The 23,577-nt window shown below is 45.1% G+C and overlaps 2 protein-coding genes across 3 annotated transcripts; one reads left to right on the top strand and one right to left on the bottom strand.

The window, feature by feature from the left end:
- Positions 1–15,264: 15,264 nt before the first annotated feature.
- On the top strand, positions 15,265–18,128 carry LOC125552135 (heat shock cognate 70 kDa protein-like). Of its 2 annotated transcripts, none has more exons than XM_087518601.1 (2): positions 15,265–16,977; positions 17,368–18,128. In XM_087518601.1, the coding sequence occupies exon 1, from the start codon at positions 15,427–15,429 to the stop codon at positions 16,972–16,974; it is 1,548 nt and encodes a 515-aa protein (XP_087374727.1). In that variant the 5' UTR covers positions 15,265–15,426; the 3' UTR covers positions 16,975–16,977; positions 17,368–18,128. The 2 variants fall into 2 exon arrangements, with proteins under 2 accessions (XP_087374727.1, XP_087374728.1); XM_087518602.1 differs by lacking the exon at positions 17,368–18,128 and adding an exon at positions 17,208–17,361.
- A 1,235-nt stretch (positions 18,129–19,363) lies between these two features.
- LOC125552136 (beta-glucuronosyltransferase GlcAT14A) lies at positions 19,364–23,054 on the bottom strand. The gene is made up of 4 exons (XM_048715617.2): positions 22,360–23,054; positions 20,688–20,763; positions 20,496–20,611; positions 19,364–19,916 (listed from the first exon to the last, which is right to left on the bottom strand). Exons 1-4 carry the CDS (start codon positions 22,874–22,876, stop codon positions 19,402–19,404), a joined length of 1,224 nt encoding a protein of 407 aa, XP_048571574.1. The 5' UTR covers positions 22,877–23,054; the 3' UTR covers positions 19,364–19,401.
- Positions 23,055–23,577: the final 523 nt, after the last annotated feature.

Here is a 23,577-nt window from a genome sequence, read left to right as displayed (position 1 = left end):
GATTCAAGCAACCCCGTATATAATTCCCTTTGTTAATCAATATGTTACTTGCCCGAGATTCGATCGTCGGTATCCCAATACCTCGTTCAATATCGTTACCGGCAAGTCACTTTACTTGTACCATAATGCATGATCCCGTGACCAGACACTTGGTCACTTTGAGCTCATTATGATGACGCATTACCGAGTGGGCCCAGTGATACCTCTCCGTCATACGGATTGACAAATCCCAGTCTTGATCCATGTCAACCCAACAGACACTTTCGGAGATACCCGTAGTATACCTTTATAGTCACCCAGTTACGTTGTGACGTTTGGTATACCCAAAGCACTCCTACGGTATCCGGGAGTTACACGATCTCATGGTCTAAGGAAAAGATACTTGACATTGGAAAACTCTAGCAAACAAACTATACGATCTTGTGCTATGTTTAGGATTGGGTCTTGTCCATCACATCATTCTCCTAATGATGTGATCTCGTTATCAATGACATCCAATGTCCATAGTCAGGAAACCATGACTATCTGTTGATCAACGAGCTAGTCAACTAGAGGCTTACTAGGGACATGTTGGTGTCTGTTATTCACACATGTATTACGATTTCCGGATAACACAATTATAGCATGAATAAAGACAATTATCATGAACAAGGAAATATAATAATAATGCTTTTATTATTGCCTCTAGGGCATATTTTCAACATGATGCGGATTGGATCCGTGATCTGAGGTTTATCCTCATTGCTGCACAGAAGAATTATGTCCTTAATGCACCGCTAGGTGACAGACCTATTGCAGGAGCAGATGCAGATGTCATGAATGTTTGGCTAGCTCAATATGATGACTACTTGATAGTTTAGTGCACCATGCTTAACAGCTTAGAATCGGGACTTCAAAGACGTTTTGAACGTCATGGATCATATGGATGTTCCAGGAGTTGAAGTTAATATTTCAAGCAAATACCCGAATTGAGAGATATGAAGTCTCCAACAAGTTCTATAGCTAAAAGATGGAGGAGAATAGCTCAAGCAGTGAGCATGTGTTCAGATTGTCTGGATACTACAATCTCTTGAATCAAGTGGGAGTTAATCTTCCAGATAAAATAGTGATTGACAGAATTCTCTAGTCACCATCACCAAGTTAGTAGAACTTCGTGATGAACTATAGTATGCAAGGGATGATGAAAATGATTCCCGAGCTTTTCATGATGATGAAATCGATGAAGGTAGAAATCAAGAAAGAGCATCAAGTGTTGATGATTAACAAGACCACTAGTTTCAAGAAAAGGGCAAAGGGAAAGAAAGGGAACTTCAAGAAGAACGGCAAGCAAGTTGCTGCTCAAGTGAAGAAGCCCAAGTCTGGTCCTAAGCCTGAGACTAAGTGCTTCTACTGCAAAGGGACTGGTCACTGGAAGCGGAACTGCCCCAAGTATTTGGCGGATAAGAAGGATGGCAAAGTGAACAAAGGTATATTTGATATACAGATTATTGATGTGTATTTTACTAGTGTTCATAGCAACCCCTCGGTATTTGATACTGGTTCAGTTGCTAAGAGTAGTAACCCGAAACGGGAGTTGCAGAATGAACAGAGACTAGTTAAGAGTGAAGTGACGATGTGTGTTGGAAGTGGTTCCAAGATTGATATGATCATCATCGCACACTCCCTATACTTTCGGGATTAGTGTTGAACCTAAATAAGTGTTATTTGGTGTTTGCGTTGAGCATGAATATGATTTGATCATGTTTATTGCAATACGGTTATTCATTTAAGTAAGAGAATAAATTGTTATTTTGTTTACATGAATAAAACCTTCTATGGTCATACACCCAATGAAAATGGTTTGTTGGATCTCGATTATGGTGATACACATTCTCATAATATTGAAGCCAAAAGATGCAAAGTTAATAATTATAGTGCAACTTATTTGTGGCACCGCCATTTAGGTCATATTGGTGTAAAGCGCATGAAGAAAATCCATGCTGATGGGCTTTTGGAATCACTTGATTATGAATCAGTTGATGCTTGCGAACCGTGCCTCATGGGCAAGATGACTAAGACTCCGTTCTCCGAAACAATGGAGCAAGCAACTGACTTATTGGAAATAATACATACTGATGTATGCAGTCCGATGAATGTTGAGGCTCGCGGCGGGTATCATTATTTTCTGACCTTCACAGATGATTTGAGCAGATATGGGTATATCTACTTGATGAAATATAAGAGTGAAACATTTGAGAAGTTCAAAAACTTCAGAGTGAAGTGGAAAATCATCGTGACAAAGAAAATAAAGTTTCTACGATCTGATCGCAGAGACAAATATTTGAGTTATGAGTTTGGTCTTCAATTAAAACAATGTGGAATAGTTTCACAAAATCGTGGCACCTGGAACACCACAGCATAATGGTGTGTCCGAACGTCATAACCGTACTATTATTGGATATAGTGCAATCTATGATGTTTCTTACCGATTAACCACTATAGTTTTGAGGTTATGCATTAGAGACAACTACATTCACGTTAAATAGGGCACCATCTAAATCCGTTGAGATGACACCGTATGAACTATGGTTTGGCAAGAAACCTAAGATGTCGTTTCTTAAAGTTTGAGGTTGCAATGCTTATGTGAAAAAGTTTCAACCTGATAAGCTCAAACCCAAATCGGAGAAGTGCATCTTCATAGGATACCCAAAAGAAAATGTTGGGTACACCTTCTATCACAGATCCAAAGGCAAGTTATTCATTGCTGAGAATGGATCCTTTCTAGAGAAGGAGTTTCTCTCGAAAGAAGTGAGTAGGAGGAAAGTAGAACTTGATGAGGTAACTGTACCTGCTCCCTTATTGGAAAGTAGTTCATCACAGAAATCTATTCATGTGACTACTACACCAATTAGTGAGGAAGCTAATGATGATGATGATGTAACTTCAGATCAAGTTACTACCGAACCTCGTAGGTAAACCAGAGTGAGATCCGCACCAGAGTGGTACGGTAATCCTGTTCTGGAGGTCATGTTACTTGACCATGACGAGCCTACGAACTATGAGGAAGCGATGATGAGCCCATATTCCGCAAAGTGGCTAGAAGCCATGAAATCTGAGATGGGATCCATGTATGAGAACAAAGTGTGGACTTTGGTTGACTTGCCTGTTGATCGGCAAGCAATTGAGAATAAATGGATCTTCAAGAAGAAGACTGACGCTGACGGTAATGTTACTGTCTACAAAGCTTGACTTGTTGCGAAAGGTTTTCGACAAGTTCAAGGGATTGACTACGATGAGACCTTCTCACCCGTAGCGATGCTTAAGTCTGTCCGAATCATGTTAGCAATTGCCGCATTTTATGATTATGAAATTTGGCAAATGGATGTCAAAACTGCATTCCTGAATGGATTTCTGGAAGAAGAGTTGTATATGATGCAACTAGAAGGTTTTGCCAATCCAAAGGGAGCTAACAAAATATGCAAGCTCCAGCGATCCATCTATGGACTGGTGCAAGCATCTCGGAGTTGGAATATACGCTTTGATAAGTTGATCAAAGCATATAGTTTTATACAGACTTGCGATGAAGCCTGTATTTACAAGAAAGTGAGTGGGAGCACTACAACATTTCTGATAAGTATATGTATGACATATTGTTGATCGGAGATGATGTAGAGTTATTCTGCAAAGCATAAAGGAATGTTTGAAAGGAGTTTTTTCAAAGAAAGACCTCAGTGAAGCTACTTACATATTGAGCATCAAGATCTATAGAGATAGATCAAGATGCTTGATAAGTTTTTCAATGAGTACATACCTTGACAAGATTTTGAAGTAGTTCAAAATGGAACAGTCAAAGAAGGAGTTCTTCCCTATGTTACAAGGTGTGAAGTTGAGTAAGACACAAAACCCAACCACGACAGAAGATAGAGAGAGAATGAAAGTCATTCCCTATGCCTCAGCCATAGGTTCTATAAAATATTCCATGCTGTGTACCAGACCTATTGTATACCCTGCCCTGAGTTTGGCAAAGGAGTACAATAGTGATCTAGGAGTAGATCACTGGACATTGGTCAAAATTATCCTTAGTGGAATAAGGATATGTTTCTCGATGGAAGTGACTCTAAATCTCAATCTGGATACATATTGAAAGTGGGAGCAATTAGCTAGAGTAGCTCTGTGCAGAGCATTGTTGACATAGAAATTTGCAAAATACTTATGGATCTGAATGTGGCAGACCCGTTGACTAAACTTCTCTCACAAGCAAAACATGATCACACCTCAGTACTCTTTGGGTGTTAATCACATAGCGTTGTGAACTAGATTATTGACTCTAGTAAACCCTTTGGGTGTTGGTCACATGTCGATGTGAACTATGGGTGTTAATCACGTGGTGATGTGAACTATTGGTATTAAATCACATGACGATGTGAACTAGATTATTGACTCTAGTGCAAGTGGGAGACTGAAGGAAATATGCCCTAGAGGCAATAATAAAGTTATTATTTATTTCCTTATATCATGATAAATGCTTATTATTCATGCTAGAATTGTATCAACCGAAAACATAATACATGTGTGAATACATAGACAAACAGAGTGTCACTAGTATGCCTCTACTTGACTAGCTCGTTGATCAAAGATGGTTATGTTTCCTAACCATAGGCATGAGTTGTCATTTGATTAACGGGATCACATCATTAGGAAAATGATGTGATTGACTTGACCCATTCCGTTAGCATAGCACTTGATCGTTTAGTTTGTTGCTATTGCTTTCTTCATGACTTATACATGTTCCTATGACTATGAGATTATGCAACTCCCGTTTACCGGAGGAACACTTTGTGTGCTACCAAACGTCACAACATAACTGGGTGATTATAAAGGTGCTCTACAGGTGTCTCCGAAGGTACTTGTTGGGTTGGCGTATTTCGAGATTAGGATTTGTCACTCCAATTGTCGGAGAGGTATCTCTGGGCCCACTCGGTAATGCACATCACTATAAGCCTTGCAAGCATTGCAACTAATGAGTTAGTTGCGGGATGATGTTTTACGGAACGAGTAAAGAAGCTTGCTAGTAACGAGATTGAACTAGGTATTGAGATACCGACGATCAAATCTCGGGCAAGTAACATACCGATGACAAAGGGAACAACGTATGTTGTTATGCGGTTTGACCGATAAAGATCTTCGTAGAATATGTAGGAGCCAATATGAGCATCTAGGTTCCGCTATTGGTTATTGACCGGAGACGTGTCTCGGTCATGTCTACATAGTTCTCGAACCCGTAGGGTCCGCACGCTTAAAGTTCGATGACGGTTATATTATGAGTTTATGTGTTTTGATGTACCGAAGGAGTTCAGAGTCCTGGATGTCAGGACCCTGATTCCAGATCACATCGATCTAGCATGTAACACCTCATATCTCTTTGCGGCCTCACGCACGGTATTCCCACGGGTGTCGCCTTATTATGGCCCGGGACCGTTTGCGTCTTTTGGCTCACGTATATGATAGTGTCGCTAGCATCCATATGACAGAGAACCCGGGTCGACATGACTAGTTGTGAACCCAAAGTGGCACTAACTTACAGGGACCGGCATACATGAATCAACATCGAGCATGTCGGTCAGCAGCGTGCGAATCCGGGCTGTAGCACTGGGCTAACAGGACTCCGGTGAACCGGGCTGTAGCAGGCTAGGCAGGACTCCGGATGTCAACGCGTGACATTTCCCCGAAGGGACAGACACAGGAACGAAGTGAATCACATGTCGGCCAGTCAAGTGTTCCGGAGCAGTAGTGCTGGGCTAGCAGGACTCCGGTGAATCGGGCTGTAGCGGACTACTATGGCTCATGGAAGCACAAGACTACATTTCCCCATAAGAGAGGCTACCAAGGATAAACAACTAGGTTGTCGGATCCCACACATACCAAGCATTCCAATCATACATACAATATGCTCAATATGTGCAATACAACATGGCATCACAACAAGACTCTACGACTCAAAGTATTTATTCATTAGGCTCCGAAGAGCGAGATATTACAAACATGGGTCTCATGACCCAACATTCAGAGCATACAAGTCAAAACACATGCGGAAGCTTAACATGTCTGAGTATAGACATCTACAACTGAGAAAGGCTGAGAAGCCTGACTATCTACAAGACCCTCCCAAGGGTACAAGAACGTAGCTGAGGTAACAAGCTAAACGTCGAAGTCCACGTGGAACTACTAGCAAGACTGAAGTCTCTCTCCAAAAAACATAAAATAGGCAAACGTGAGTACAAATGTACCCAGCAAGACTTACATCAGAACTATCTACATATGCATCGATATCAACAAAGGGGTGGTGGAGTTTAACTGCAGCAAGCCAGCTTTGACTCGGTGGCTATCCTGAACTACGACTGCAAGTAACTCTTTTGAGGTGGCGCACACGAGTCCACAAATTCACCATATCAATACACCACTATGGATCCGCTCCCGTCTCCCTGCAAGAACGCCATCCATAGCACTCACGATTATCTTGCGAGTTTTATAGTAACCACTTTCACTTGTCTATGAACTATGCAAGGGGTCCAAGTTTCCATATCCGAGGAATCCGGCTATTCAAATAGATAATGATAACCCTGTAGGGGTGTACTTCTTCACACACGCTCTCGCCACTTATCGCCCTGTACACGTCATGTACCTCGGCAACCTTCAAGCGGAAGCCGGGCGAGGGAGTCGGCCACGACCTGACTAACCAACAAGTCTCTAGTCCAGGTTTATCGCCTATTCGGGTTCCATCCACAAGGAGATCCGGCCGGGGTGTCGCTCACGGCCCCAAACGATGTGAGCAGGGTTCCCAAGCCCACCATCCGGGTGCCACTTGGTACACCGTGCCACTGTGCCTAGTCTGTCCCAAGCCCACCTGTACCGGGTGCCACTTGGTAGACTACTAACACTACCTACAAACACCAGAAACTAGTTGCAACTCCTGGACAGAGATCATGTTGATTAATAAGTCGAGAGGGGCACTTAAGCATTCCAATGCATGGTAGTAGTTGTTCATGGATCACAAACATGGAACTCGGTTCCTGAGGACGGCTGCAATGAGACAACCCACCATGTACTCCTACATGGCCTCTCACCGCTACCTTTACCAAATCGTGTTCACACACTTAGCTCTCAACGGTAGGACATGTTCACCACATTCCAATTCATCCCTGATGAATCAGACCTGACTCAACTCTAAGCAATAGCAGGCATGACATACAAGCACAAATGAGTAGGCACATCAGGCCTCAAACAACTCCTACTCATGCTAGTGGGTTTCATCTATTTACTGTGGCAATGACAGGTCATGCAGAGGAAAAGGGGTTCAACTACCACAACATGTAACAGTTGAATCGTTGTTGTCCTAATGCAGTAAAAGAGAGCAGGAGCGAGAGAGTGGGATTGTATCAGAATGAACAAGGGGGTTTTTCTTGCCTGGCACTTCTGAAGATAGTATAGCTCTTCATCGGTGTCATCGAATTCATCGCTGGATCAACGTCTACTGAGGGGAGACAAACACCGGCAACTAAGAAAGAACACAATCAACACATGGCGATATGCAACAATATGATGCATGCTATGACATGGCAATATGAATGTGTTTTGGGCTAATGCAATAGAAAGTCATTTTAATTGAAGTGGAATTCAAAACTATATCAAATTCCAACTCCAAAACTATTATGAAATTTGCCCTAATCATGTTTCATCCTAAACAGTGAGGTTAACTTGCTCAAACATGCATGAAAATGGTACAGATGGATTCCTTGAATTTTTCAGATAATTTTTCATATATAATTTATTTCATTTGGAGCTATAGATTAATTTCTATGATTTTTCAAAGTTTTTGATATTTTCTGAAAATAATAAATCATTTAAGATTTATTTAAATTCTAGAAAGGAATTATTGCGTTAACATGACCTCACAGTGACGTCAGCAGGTCAACGGCTCGGTCCAGGTCAAACCTGACGTGTGGGGTCCACACATCAGTGTCACAGGGTTAAACAGGGGTGTGTTTAGCCTAATTACAAAATTAGTGGGCGCTGGGGCCCATCTGTCAGCGTATGTGGGTGATCTAGCTGGCGGTGGTTAGCGCTAATGACGCACCATGTCGGCACTCGCCGGAGCACGGCCGGCGACGACCATAACACGCGGTGGAGGCTCACTGGAGTGGCTCGGGACGGCGCTACAGAGGGTGGTTTGCGACGGGGTTTGGCTCTACGGGGAGCTGGAGGAGTGGCGCATCCACTGGTGGCAACGACTGGAGCTGGGGTGGCCTGTAGCGGCGGCGGCGGCGAGTTGGGCGGCGGCCGGAGTTCGGCCGACAATGGTTTGGGCGATGCCGAGCAAGGGAGGAGCCGTGGTTAGTCGTGTTCGACTCATGGAAGTGCGGTGAGTGCAACGGTGAGCCCGAACGCGAGGTTGCGCGGCGAGCTACGATGGCGACATGGCCGGCGGCGGGAAGCTTCGGGCTCGATCGGAAGACGGGGCTAGGGAACGGGAACGGAGGGGGAGAGCGAGGGGGAAACAACAGGAGCTCACAGGAAGGTCGAAGAGCAGTTCAGCGGCCTCGGGGACGCGTCGGAGACGGCGAATCGGTCGATGAAGTCCGGCAAGCAGATGCAGCGATGACGAGCTCGAAGACGACGGCGTGGCGATCCTTGGCTTGCGTGGCTCGGCGAAGAGGAAGAGGAAGTCGCGCCGGACCTTCCAGACACGGGGGAGGGGCGAGGAGGTGGTTGTGGCCGCGGTGAGCGGTGTCGGCGGCGACGACCTCCGCTCGGTGGTGCTCGGGAAGAGAGAGCAGAGGAGGGGAGAGAGGGCGACGAGTGAGGGAGAAGAGAGAGAGAGGGAGCCAGGGGTGTCGTGGCGTCGTCTGGGCGTGTCGGGGCAGCGGTGGGAAGCAGGAGGTGGCGGGGCACGTGCTCGCGCGCGGTGGCCACGCTCCTCTCATCCTCCTGGCAGGAGGTTGAGGGTGACTGGCACAGTGCTGTGGGCTGGGCCGCACAGTAGCAGGCCAGCCAGGCTGGACAGGTAAGCGCCTGGTAGGTCTTCTGCTCTTTTTTTTTAATTTTTCTTCTGTTTTGTTTTATTTAATTGCCACTGAATTCAAATTCAAACAAATTTGAAAACAGTGCCAAAACTCCCCTGGATAAATTTATGTCACTTAAGGTCTACTCCTCATATACATAAAATATCTCAGGGCATTTGAAAATATATTCATTATATATTAGGAATATAACTCCAAATTCAAATAGAATATTGATTTAAAATCAGAGCCCAAATAATTCCTTAGAAATGTTCCAAAATTTTGGTTTGATTTATAACTCTTGCCAAAATTGTCAGAGCTATTTCTAGGGCATTTTGTATTTACTGATTGCAATTTTAGGGTTTCTTGCCCTTTTATTAAAATGATTTCCGAGGCTTTCAATTTCCTCATTTCAGCTTTCGGAATATAGACATGATGCACACACGAAGCTAGCCTAGAGCATTACCAGAAGCTAGGGATGTGACACTGGATGAGACCGGGGACATGACGAGGAGTCTCGAAATGGTCGAGACGTAAAGATCGATATATTGGACGACTATATTCGGCTGAAGTAGCTCGGTGGAAGCCACGCTGCTTCTCCGCTGAGATGGCGGGGTAGCTTCTGAAGGAAATATGCCCTAGAGGCAATAATAAAGTTACTATTTATTTCCTTATATCATGATAAATGTTTATTATTCATGCTAGAATTGTATTAACCGGAAACATAATAAATGTGTGAATACATAGACAAATAGTATGTCACTAGTATGCCTCTACTTGACTAGCTCATTGATCAGAGATGGTTAAGTTTCCTAACCATAGACAAAGAGTTGTCATTTGATTAATGAGATCACATCATTAGGATAATGATGTGATTTACTTGACCCATTCCGTTAGCTTAGCCCACGATCGTTTAGTATGTTGCTATTGCTTTCTTCATAACTTATACATGTTCCTATGGCTATGAGATTATGCAACTCCCGTTTACCGGAGGAACACTTTGTGTGCTACCAAACGTCACAACGTAACCGGGTGATTATAAAGGTGCTCTACAGGTGTCTCCGAAGGTACTTGTTGGGTTGGCGTATTTCGAGATTAGGATTTGTCACTCCGATTGTCGGAGAGGTATCTCTAGGCCCTCTTGGTAATGCACATCACTTAAGCCTTCCAAGCATTGCAACTAATGAGTTAGTTGCGGGATGATGTATTACGGAACGAGTAAAGAGACTTGCCGGTAACGAGATTGAAACTAGGTATTGAGATACCGACGATCGAATCTCGGGCAAGTAACATCCCGATGACAAAGGGAACAACGTATGTTATTATGTGGTCTGACCGATAAAGATCTTCGTAGAATATGTGGGAACCAATATGAGCATCCAGGTTCCGCTATTGGTTATTGACCGGAGACGTGTCTCGGTCATGTCTACATAGTTCTCGAACCCGTAGGGTCCGCACACTTAACGTTTCGATGATAGTTATATTATGAGTTTATATGTTTTGATGTACTGAAGGTTGTTCGGAGTCCCGGATGTGATCACGGACATGACGAGGAGTCTCGAAATGGTCGAGACATGAAGATTGATATATTGGAAGCCTATGTTTGGATATTGGAAGTGTTTCGGGTGAAATTGGGATTTTACCGGAGTACCGGGAGGTTACCGGAACCCCCCAGGAGGTTAATGGGCCTTAGTGGGCCTTTACGGAGAAGAGGAGAGGCGGCCAGGGCTGGGCCGCGCGCCCCTTCCCCCTAGTCCGAATAGGACAAGGAGAAGGGGACGGCGCCCCCCTTCCTTCCTCTCTCCCTCCTCTTTCCCCCTCCTCTTTCCCCCTCCCAAGTCCTAATCCAACTAGGAAAGTGGGGGAGTCCTACTCCCGGTGGGAATAGGACTCCTCCTGGCGCGCCCTCTCTCCTGGCCGGCCGCACTCCCTTGCTCCTTTATATACAGGGGCAGGGGGCACCCTAGAGACACAACAATTGACCGTTTGATCTTTTAGCCGTGTGCGGTGCCCCCCTCCACCATAATCCACCTCGATAATACTGTAGCGGTGCTTAGGCGAAGCCCTGCATCGGTAGAACATCATCATCGTCACCACGCCATCGTGCTGACGAAACTCTCCCTCAACACTCGACTGGATCGGAGTTCGAGGGATGTCATCGGGCTGAACGTGTGCTGAACTCGAAGGTGCCGTACGTTCGGTACTTGATCGGTCGGATCGTGAAGACGTGCGACTACATCAACCGCGTTGTGCTAACACTTCCGCTTTCGGTCTATGAGGGTACGTGGACAACACTCTCCCCTCTCGTTGCTATGCATCACCATGATCTTGCGTGTGCGTAGGGATTTTTTTGAAATTACTACGTTCCCCAACACCCTACAGCGGTAATCCCACACGTGTGCACACAAAGAGGGCACCAAAGGCCAACAACAAAATAAAACATGTAACTCAAGCCAATCATGATCACCAACCAACCCATAGGACAAAACGAATATACTCAAACACCATAGAGGTGCAACACACCATTGGATAATAGTATATAGCATAGAGCATCATGTTCAAGTAGAGATTACAACGGGAAAAGAAGGGTCACACCGCTGCATAGAGGGAGAGAAAGTTGGTGTTGATGGCGGTGAAGTTGTTAGTGTAGATCACCGTCACGATGATTTCCCAAGCGGCGCTCCGGCGCCATCGGGGGAGAAGGGGAGAGAGCCCCCTCCTTCTTCTTCTCCTTCCTTGGCCTTCCCCCTAGATGGGAGAAGGATTTCCCTCTAGTACTTGGCCTCCACGACCCACGTGGGGCGGGAGCCCCTCCGAGATTGGATCTCTCTCTCTCTCTCTCTCTCTCTCTCTTTCTCTAGGTTTCCTTCTTTGTTTTTCGGGACTATTTTCCTAGCCGAGCACCGTTTCTTAAATATCAGAAGATCCGTAACTCCAATCAGGTTGAAATTTTAACACGACCCCCCCCCCCCCGATATTATCTTCCTTGCACTATAAGGAGAACTCCAACCGACTTACGGGGTGCCCACAAGCCACCCCAGAGCACCCTAGGGAGGGTGGGCGTGCCCCCTGCCTTGTGGAGCCCGTGGGCCCCCTTTTGCGTTGATTCCTGCGCCAAAAATTAAGATATATTCCATAAAAATCGACGTAAAATTTCAGGCCATTCCGGCTCTATGATTTTTTCACCTAAAACCCCCCAAATGGCAGAAAACAAGAATTGACCTTTGGCACTGTTAATATGTTAGTCCAAATATTTTTTTTTTCAAAAAGTATGTGGAAGTAGTAAGATAATGGCATGAAACAACAAAAATATATAGATATCGGAGACGTATCAACAATCTGAAGCTTAATTCTTGCTCGTCCCTGAGTAGGTAAATGATAACACAAAGATAATTTTTAATGTGAAATGCTACCTAGCACAATCTTGACCATGTAATCATTTGATGTATGAATAACGGGAAGAGATTGAATTAAAGCATTATTTCATTGATTTGATATCAAAATTATAATATGCAAGAATACAAGAAAATAATCATTGCTTTTCAAAATAGAAAATGCTAAAGAACATTATTCCTAAACATTTAATATTGTATGCATGGCATAGCTCGGTCTTCCTAATATAAATTATAAATCATGAACTCCCCGGTGGCAAACCAAGCAATTGGATCATATTTTTTCTTGCTTAAGCCTTTTCAACTTCACTCAATAAATGAGCGTGAGCCATGGACTTAGCACTTGGATGGCAAAGAGAATGATGATTGGGGTTTATAAAGGAGGACAAAAATAGAGAAAATCTCACATCGACGCGGCTGATCGTTAGGTAATGGAGAAGCCTTACGATCGATGTCAATGCGAGGAGTAGAGATTGTCATGCAACGAGTGCACTAGAGCTATAAGTGTATGAAAAGCTCTTTATATGAAACTAAGTGAATGTGCATCCAACTTGCTTGCTCATGAAGACCTCGAGCGTTTGAGAAAGCTCATCATCGAAATATACAAGTCAAGCTCTATAATGTAAAAATCCCACTAGTATAAGAAAGTGACAAATCATGGAGACCCTCATATGAAAAACATGGTGCTACTTTGAAGCACAAGTGTGAAAAATGAATAGTAGTGTTGCTCTTCTTTAGAACAGTCTCATAGACCTCATCCCCACTTTCTCGAGGACTCATTAGTTTCCACCATTCTCTTCCTCACTAATAGGGAACACTCTAATAATAATGACCATCATGTTGATATGTCTCCAACATTCATTATGATACGGTATCATGATATGATACTCAACCCTCTTTTTTTTATTTAATTTGTGACACCTCATTAAAATTGCCTAGTTGACATACATTATAGAAACTATGATGCTCCCATTAGACTAGCCACAGTAGGGAGTAATTTAGATTAATAACATGCATGTGTTATCAGTTTATGTTACTATCTCTATAGTGGGGAGTAACATATGTGTGATGTCATGCAACACTTAATTTATTAGGTTATAGACTTATCTTACCTTCATAAGTGTGATGTTCCTCATACTACTAGTACTAACTACTACCACCGTTTCGGTGTATAAGTCATTCACGTAGTTCTAGGTCATCGATTTGAGGAATTAAATATGTGTTATATGTCATAAAAAATATATCACTACATTTCTACACGGATGTAGTTTCCAAATATATATTTTTTGTCACATATAATTCTCCCTCCGTAAACAAATATAAGAGCGTTAGATCACTACTTTAGTGATCTAAAGCTCTTATATTTCTTTACGGTGGTACATATTTAGGTAGTTAAACTATCGGCCTAGAACTACGCGAATGACTTATACACAAAGACAAAGGTAGTAGCTATGTTACTACATGTCTCCCTTACTCCGTTAATTGCTTACTACATCATCTATTTTGTCTAGATATGTGTAATGTTTATCATCTATGTTACTTCCAGTGTGGATAGTCTTACAACCTGAAATCTGAAAGTGCCACCCAAAAAAAATACTCCTGCTTATTTTAAATCCTTCGGCTTCCTAAATTCCACGCCCTGCCCTACTTCAATCTTCCTTTTCCGTACGCCTCTGTTGCGCGGAGATGGCGGGCGCGAAGGACGAGGGGCCGGCGATCGGCATCGACCTCGGGACGACCTACTCCTGCGTGGCCGTGTGGCGGCCGTCGCACAACCGTGTCGAGGTCATCCCCAACGACCAGGGCAACCTCACCACGCCGTCCTGCGTTGCCTTCACCGACACCTGCCGTCTCATCGGCGACGCGGCCATGAACCAGGCCGCAATGAACTCCGTCAACACCGTCTTCGGTAAGAACTAAGAACCCCTGACGCTGATCTGATCCTGCACCAGTTCAATTGAGCTACACCCGGCCTTGTGTAGTTGTGTGTTTGTGTTACATATACATAGACTTGGTGCCCTCAAGATGGTCGGTCATATGTCTACACGCCACCGGCTAAAGCGGAGGGACGTCCAGAGCTGTCTTCGTGCTAGCTAGTGCTTGAATTCTTGGCAGCACTTCGATCTGCTGTTCTATACTCGTTAGGTTTCTCAGGTCCACGGGATTGTGCCACGGCGTTACATGTATAGACCGCAGTAGAGTCCCCAAGATGCTGAGCCTAGTCCGCCGTTCAGATCCCCGCCGTCTTCTCTGAGCCTAGTCCGCCGTTCAGATCCCTCCGTCTTTCCCCTTTTTGCCTTGCCCTTTTCGCTGTTTGTGATGAAAGGATTATCTCATCAACTGTTAAGTACTCCTATTCACCAAAATTATTTAGTGTCACTGAAAACCAACAAATTATTATCTCACTGCATAATATTACAGGACAACGGACAACCTCTATATTATAATCTGAATATATCCAGGAAAGATTGCAGGTTTTTGACGAGCAAACATTGAATGGCTTATTACTTTTGCTATGTCATTTGAATTCTCATTGGAATGAGTGGTTTTGAAAGCTCGATGCAAATTCCGTAAAACTATAAGAACCAATTTTAGAGAACTGCACGCTTAGCCATCAACCATATCATAAAACAACATCGAGTATGACATACAGGATCCTGTTTCATGGAAATGCATTGCACAGCTGTAGTTTAATGATAGTTCGCAAATCTATAGTTCTGCGAACTGGACTTAAAATATGTTCGTTGTGATGCAACTGATACCTAAATTTGTACTAGTTCTGTAAGATCATCCTTGTGATATTTATTCATGAAATTAACCACTCCTATTTTCTTCAGACGCAAAGCGACTTATTGGCCGGCGATTCAGTGGCACGTCCGTACAAAGTGATATCAAGCTATGGCCTTTCAAAGTCATTCAAGGTCCTGGTGACCGGCCGGTGATCGTGGTGCAGTACAGGGGGGTTGGAGAAGCAGTTCGTTGCTGCAGAGATCTCCTCCATGTTGCTGATGAAGATGCGTGAGGTGGCCGAGGCCTACCTAGGCACAGCGGTGAAGAACGCCGTCATCACTGTCCCGGTCTACTTCAATGACTCCCAGCGCCAGGCTACCCTTGACGCTGGCACCATTGCTGGCCTCAACGTCATGCGCATCATCAACGAGCCCTCAGCTGCAGTCATCGCTTATGGTCTTGACAGGACGTCCAGCAGCAGTGAAGTGAAGACGGTGCTCATATTTGATCTTGGCGGCGGTACCTTGGATATCTCGGTTATCAATATTGACAAGGGAATCTGTACGGTCAAGGCCACTGCTGGTGACACTCACCTTGGTGGGGAGGATCTTAACAGCCAGATGGTGCAGCACTTCGTGCAGGATATTCTTTGGAGACACAAGAGTGACATCAGAAGCAACCCGAGGGCGCTCATGCGGCTGAGGATGGCTTGCGAGAGGGCAAAGAGGATGCTAACTTCCACAGTGCAGGCCAAAATTGAGATTGACTCGCTCCACGATGGCATTGACTTCTATGGGACCATCACTCGTGCCCGGTTTGAGGAGCTTAACATGGGCCTCTTTCGCAAGTGCATTGAGCACGTCGAGAAGTGCCTCAGCGATGCCAAGGTGGAGAAGTCTCAAATCCACGATGTCGTGCTTGTGGGAGGCTCCACCAGGATCCCCAAGATTCAGCAGCTGCTTAATGATTTCTTCAACGGGAAGAAATTATGCAAGAGCATCAACCCTGACGAGGCTGTCGCCATTGGCGCTGCTGTACAGGCCGCCACCCTCAGCGGTGAGGGCAACCAGAAGGTGCAGGACTTGATCCTTCTTGACGTCACACCACTCTCGCTCGGGGTAGAGATAGTAAGTGGTATCATGGGTGACCCTGGTATCATGAGCGTGCTGATACCCAGGAACACCACCATCCCCGTTAAGAGAGATGGGCCTTACACAACCATATACGACTACCAGACCAGCGTGACCTTCCCGGTGTACGAAGGTGAAGGGGAGTTTACCAAGGACAACAACCTCCTGGGACAGGTCACGGTCTCTGGTATTCCCCCAGAGCTTAAGGGCATGGCACGACTCAGAGTGACATATGAAGTCGAAGCGAACGGTATCATGAGGGTGTCGGCGGAGGACCTGACGACTGGAAACAAGAGCAGCGTCACCATCGACAAGGGTGGGCTGAGGAAGGAGGAGATAAATCGCATGATGCGGGATGCTGGGAAGTACAAGTCCGAGGACAAGAAACAAATAAAGAAAATAAAGATGGAAAACGACAAGGACAAGAAACAAATGAAGAAGGAAAATGGCGAGGGTTGGCTGAGCAAGAAGGAGATCGAGGGCATGGTAAAGAAGAGGCGCATGTTGCAGGATGCTGAGAAGTACAAGTCCGAGGACAAGAAGCAAGTAAAGAAGGAAAACGAGGAAGGTTGGTTGAGCAAGGAGGAGTTCGAGCGCGTGGTGAAGAAGAAACGCATGGTGAAGGATGCCGAGAAGCACAAGTCCGAAGACAGGAAGCAAATAAAGAACGAGAGCAAAGGCTTGTAACTTGTAAGGCTTCAATGCACTCCCTTTGCTACCATGGATGCTTAGAGTAGTTACTAACAGTACTTCGCTGCAACTTCTGGAATGGGCATATGCTTCTCACATGATTTGCTTCATGTGATTTCGTAACCATGGTCCAGTTGGGTCATTATACATATTGGTTAGATATATCTACGTATATGTTTTGTAAAATGCACATTGTTGAGTGTAAGCTCATCAAAGGTGGAAATATCCAGGAACAGGCTGGAATTCATCAGTAAAACAAAATCGAACATCAACTCAAAGCCGGTGGTACAAGAAATCATACATATGGCCAGAAAATTGGTGGAGCTTGTGCATCGATAGCATTCACACTGAAGCGTGTAATCCCATTTACTGCTGTACATTTTGTTGCAGAGAGAATGAAGTAAGATATCCAGCTGCTACACTTCTGCTTGGTTATATCACGAGAAGAAAACCATATCTATTGCGCTTACGCCTTTACAGGTATGACATTAAGAATTTAAGATTGTTTCAAACTTCACCATCGTGTAAACTGTAAAGATCACTGCCCATTCAGCAAAGCTACTTGAAGTAAAATTATTGATGTATAGAGATCAAGACAATAAAATGTAAAGGAAACAGCCGTTTTCGTCAAAAATCACTGGAACTAGTGGAACTTGTCTCGCCCGAGCCTCTGAAGATGCTAGTTGATGGTCTTGGCTGCATTCTTGGCTGTTAAGCGCGGTGCGGAGCTGCTGAAGGAGAACGATTCTCATATGGTGTTGTTGTGTGGCCCTCCTTTGCCTGGAGCTGATACCCGCGAGGAGTGAAGCCGTAGATTTGCTGGGATGTTAGTTGTAGCCTGCATCGCCCTTAGTCGTTTTGGTCTGTTCTTTTTTCACGAGCTTTGTTGCCTGTTATGCTATTTTGAGACTGGTTGTTCGCTGGTCTAGGTTGTAGCTTTGCGATGAAGGGTGGTATCAGGTATTCGCCCCATGGTTCATGTCTTGATTGTAGGCATGAGCAGTGGTTTCCTGATGCCCGAACTCGCTACTCTTTCTTTCCCGTCTCCTTTATCTCTATGGTCGCTCGTGAACTATATGTGTTGGTAAAATTTAATGGAAAGGAGTAGCCCGGTTAGTAAAAAAAAATGTGTATTCCGAATTAATATTTGAAATTTCTTACCAGGCGGCAGGCCTGGCTAGCAATTTCAAACTTTGAATATGCAAAAAAAATATTTGAAATTTCTTGTAATTTTAGACACATGTCTCATGAATATTCACTCGAAAAGCAATTCTTTTTGAAATAATTAAATTTCTTTCTTGAAAGATGGTAGCATGGTACTGGCATTTTAGAGGTGGGACCACAGGATATGCACACTCATGTCGTCCCGAGCGTTTGTGCATGACCAATATGGTCCATGGCCTCTCCACTTCTTGAAGACATGCATAGCTCAGATGGTTAGGTTTTTTGTGGTCTGGATGGAGAGGTCGTGTGCTTGGCTCTGCAACGAGCAGCGAATCAACGGTCGTGGCTCATTCTCTTGGCTATGGGGGTAGCAAGGGGAGGGGTAGCGGGTGATCCTAGCTTCGTCATTTTGATAGTGAAAACCTCAATGGAGATACCTGCCTGTTGTGATTACAAATGGTTAGTTCCTCGAGCTGATAGTAATTTACGAATTTTACATTTAAAAAAAGTAATTTATGCATTTTAGTTGATTCAAGACTCACAGTGAATACAAGAACCATACTATATAGAGGGGCACATGCGGATAGTTAGGGATGAACCATATCTCAAGATCCATAATCAAATTCCCAAGTTTTTCACTCTATCCACTTCACTTCTCAAGTTTTACGGGTTTCTCGCTACCCTCGAGTATTTCCTACTCCCTCCGTCCGGAAAAGCTTGTCTCAACCTTGTTCTTCAAATGAATGTATCTAGCACTAACTTGAAGCTAGATACATCCATTTGAGCGACAAGCTTTTTCAGACGGAGGTAGTACATGGTATCCAACGCAGCAACACGGGTCACCAAATCTGTCTCAAATGTCCCTATCAAACTTGTCCTGACACTTTTAGTCATCCAACGGCGGTCGTCAAAAGTCTCATGGTAATTTATAGTTGAAACAACCATTTTCGAGTTTAAGGTAGAAAAGAAACCCTAGAGAGCAGAGAAGCAAATGTCAGTAAACAGATTGTGTTTTCTTTGGATTATGGATTTCTGTAATTTGTATATGCACATCCATGAAAAGATGGGACATGAAGTGTGTACATGTATGATTTCAGTCACTCTTCGAGCTTCCAGTTGCAAGTATACAAAAGCACGCCGTGTAACTGTACCTGCCGCCAGAACTATGATAACCAACCACCTCAGGAACACTTTTGCCCCCGCACAGCGCACACTACCAAAATACTACTCCGTAAAAGCTGGCTACATGTAACAAGAGCGTTATATACACTGTTTAGGCCTGAAGTTGTCAGGTTCCAAAAGTTTCAACAACAACTTCTCTAGCTTCCCCGAACCTTTAATCGGCCTGAGAACAAATGACCTTCCGAAAACAGTACAAGGGTCTTTGCCGCCCACCGGGCTACCCAGGCACCATCCACCTGGTGTGAAGCGGTCGGGCGCTCGCTTCAACAGCTCAGTGTCAATCATATCCAGGACCGGATCGTCACGCGTGAAAGAGTGCGCAAATGGCAGCCCGCTGTTCGCCATTGCGTCGAAGTACTCGGCTGTCAGGTTGAGAGGGTGCGTCCGAGGGGGGTTGTCCCACGCCATGAAACGGAGATCATTGTTGATGGTGGTGTTCTGGTAGTACTTTGAGTTGCAGATCACCGTGTGGAAGTATCCCTCCGAGGACGACAGGAAATTGGTGAAGTACATGAGCAGCGTGCGAGGAAGGTTGTCCCATCCCAATATGCAGAACTCCAGGAATGATCGGCTCAATATTACCCACGACGAACCTGCATCGGGAGAATAAGGTCATCGGTTAGAGCTCAAAATTTACACGACAACAAAGAGTAGCATTTGGCTGTTGGCAGTCAACACAGGCACGTGTCAGTTCCATCTTCAAGAGAATAGTGGCTTCATCAAGGAAAATTTCCCAGATAACACAAAATTCGGTCATCTTCGACGGCCCGCAGCCTCACATTGCTAGCCTGCTTGACACTATTAGGGCTGAGGCCCGACTGTGGGCGAAAGCAGGGGCAGTGGGTCTAGCAACACTTCTTCCAACTTAGGGGTGTTGTGTTGTAACTCCCGGGTGTGGCCCTTCTCTGGGCTTGTACACAAACTCTCTTTATCCATCAATGCAAACAAGACACAAAATCCTTTGCGTTTTCTTGAAGGAAAACAACATGTTATTATGGTTCTACAGCGATATACTAATTTATTCCACAGTAATGTATGGGAATCTATCAGTATTGCACTCAAGAGATTATTCTTAACAGAAATAGAAGATGAGAGGCAACAGCAAAGTATTATTTTGAATTAGTGCAGAATATTTCGACCGTGTTAAGTACAAAACAAGCATGAGACAATACCTACAAATATTTTGAAAGCTGAAGGCAAGCTTCTTTTCTCCTTTGTTGTCACAACCTCAGTTTTGTTTGAGATCTGCAATGCTGGATCCACGATGATTGGTCTAGCCCTTTGATGCCTGCACATGCAACCAAAGAATCATGATAAAGAACATATCAGATCGCTAAGAAACACACCGAAATAAATATCCTTACTCCTTCCAACCAATATTGCTTGTGTGGTCGATAAAGTTCAGATCTCTTGGAAGATATGAGAAGATATGAAGGAGGTCTGTCAAGGGCAAGAACAGGTATGTTAGTTTCAGAAGTGACACCAACTATTTTGGTACAGCACTGCAATCATAAATGTGATCAACATACAGGTCTACATCAGTAATTTGCTGTAACAACCAGGTAAAAATTGTGAACTCAAGCGATAAAGCTCCGGATCTCAAGGCTTAGTCAAGACCTGGGGGAGCTCTTGGGCCAAAAACCAGCAAGTGGACATGCGCCGTGGCTGGCGCTGTATTGATAACTAGGGCAGAAAGATACTCCCTCCGCTCACAAATATAAGATGTTTTGGATATTTCAATATGGACTACATACAGACTGAAATGAGTGAACAAATACACTAAAACGTGTTTATATACATCCGATTTAGAAAAAAGTTAGAACATTTTATATTTGTGAACGGAGGGAATAGAAGATAGCTAGGAAAATACTCCTACTTCTTATCGTTTGCTTGGCTATCACGAGTACATAGCATAGCAATCGCCAGTCTATATAGGTGACCCACGGCTAACTCAATCCTCATGGTCTCATCTAATTCAAACTCTGAGACCTATCATTTCCTAACATAACTCTTTACTCATAGAAACCTTAGCAATTACTAAAAGATACGCTTCATGTCCTAAACTGCTGCATCTACTTCCTGTCTTGCAGCTGGGTTGACTTTCTTAGTGTACAACTGTACGTAAAATCCCAACATAACATCAAGAAGTGCAAATGAGGCCAGAAGCACACGCTATATTTGGCTCTTTGCTCTGACACTCATTCCTTAAAATCGTAATGATACTATAAATAGACATACAGCACCACCACTCGAGTTGATGTAACATCAGTAATATTCCAGTAGAATTTACACAAATTGATGAAGTTCACTACTAGTACTTTTTACCACATCACAACATTTTCTGTGAAAGGAACACCAATAATGTCTAGCCCAATAACCTAACTCACTAAATTCTTAGTATTTATTGCAGTATTTTCTACGAAAGGAAAACCAATACTGCAATATTTTCAACGAAAGGAACACCAATACTGCAGTATTTATTGCAATTTAATTGAGACAATGGCAACAGCTGAAATACTACTTGGTGCAGTTTGAGTGCCGTTGCAGAGTTACGGAGACACACCAAGTTTCCGAAAAAATGTCAAGATGTAACTGGATCGCCAGTGTGTTGAACATGGTAATGTATCTCAAGTTCTAAACTCAGTCTGAACTTATCTTTTAGCAATAGTGGACTACACCGAAGGGCAAAATAGCACTATTTTAAAACATAACAGAATAACTGGCTGTAAGGAGTTCTGCAAATGAAAACCTTACAGAGCAGCATCATAAGGGCAACTACCACTTGGAGAACTAGATATCAGACGGCAGAGAACTAGATAGGAGACCCAAGCTTGGTGAAACGGATAGGTCACACAAAGAAATCCATAATCCAAAGCTCCTAAATGAAGAGAAGCTACAACAAGCTAGCACTAAGGAGCACAATATGTAGTTTTGGTAGCTACACGTGTACTAGATACTCTAAAATTAACAAGCAAAGGCGCGCTTAAAATTGCAAGCCAATCGGGGGCAATCCATCCAGGAAGGAGCTGAAATTACCATCTTGGGGCATGAGCGGGTAGTCGGAGGCGCTGAGATTGATGAACCAGCTCCACCCGTCGAACTCCCTGAGCAGCAGGGCGGCGCCGTGGAGCGTGGCGGCCAGCTCGGTCGGGCCCCGGCGCGAGACCACGGGCCACTCCCCCGGCGCCGCGACCCTGACGTTGCCGTACCTCCGGGGCGCCTCCTCGCCGCGCACGAAGGCCTCGAGATCCGCGCGCTCCTCCTCCCCCGAGACCCCGACGAGGTAGTAGTTCCAGGGGTGGTAGAGCGCCCGCAGGAGGCGGCGGATCCGCGGGCCGTCGCCGGGGCCGCCCGAGATGAGGTACGCCAGCCTGGGCGGCGGCAGGGGCTGCTGCTGCTGCTGCCTCCCCCCGAGCCGCGGCGGGGAGGGCGGCTGCTGCGTGCGCGCCGGCCCGAGCGCGGCGTAGAGGATCGGGAGCGAGAGGAGCGGCAGCGCGAGCAGCAGCGAGCGCATCCACCTGTGGCGGCCCGGCTGCGGCAGGTGCTTCCTCATGGCCGCCCGCCCGCCCGTCGTCGGCGATACGCGGAGCGCTAGAGCCCCGGCATTCGCTCGCTCGCCGGCGGCGTCGAGGCGCACGGACGGGGCAACTATCGGTTAGTAGAGCAGAATAGAGCCGGACGGGGGGCTCGGTCGCTGGCTGCTGGTGGGGGTGGAGGGGGGCGAGCGGAGCAGAAGCTGCTGCTGAGTGCTGAGCTGGTGTGACTGCGAGGTGGATGGAGATGGCGAGGCCGCACCGTTTCGTGCAAGCAACTCGGGAGCCGGGACGGGTGCGTACGGTACGACGCGGCGTGCGCCGTGCCCTGATTCTGATTATTACTGCAGCGACCGACGCGCGCAGCTTCTGCTCTTGTAGGAGCGATGCGACGACATTTACGATGCCGAGGCGAGGCCATGATTACAAAATTAACCCCAGACGACAAGATCAGCATGAAATGACCCCGGAAAGTGCATCTGGTGGCTGAGGTCCATGGAACCCTTCGTTTTCTTTTCATCGAAAATGCATTTTCTGCGCTTCAAAATAATCTAAGAAATGTACACGCGGCCATAACCAAAATAAATTGGAAATGGTGTACGCATGAAATTTCATGAAGCGTTGTTTGGAAAATTACTCTCTGATGTCTTACTTACTGAGGTTGTTCAAATTACTTTCTGAGGGTGTCGTTTTGACAAACCCTGATGCACTTTGGGCTGGT

Source organism: Triticum urartu, chromosome 4A (assembly GCF_056163025.1).
Source record: "Triticum urartu cultivar PI428250 chromosome 4A, HENAU_Tu73, whole genome shotgun sequence".
Lineage (NCBI taxonomy): Eukaryota > Viridiplantae > Streptophyta > Magnoliopsida > Poales > Poaceae > Triticum > Triticum urartu.
The sequence above is the reverse complement of the archived record's forward strand: the minus strand, read 5'-3'. Positions and strand labels throughout refer to the sequence as shown.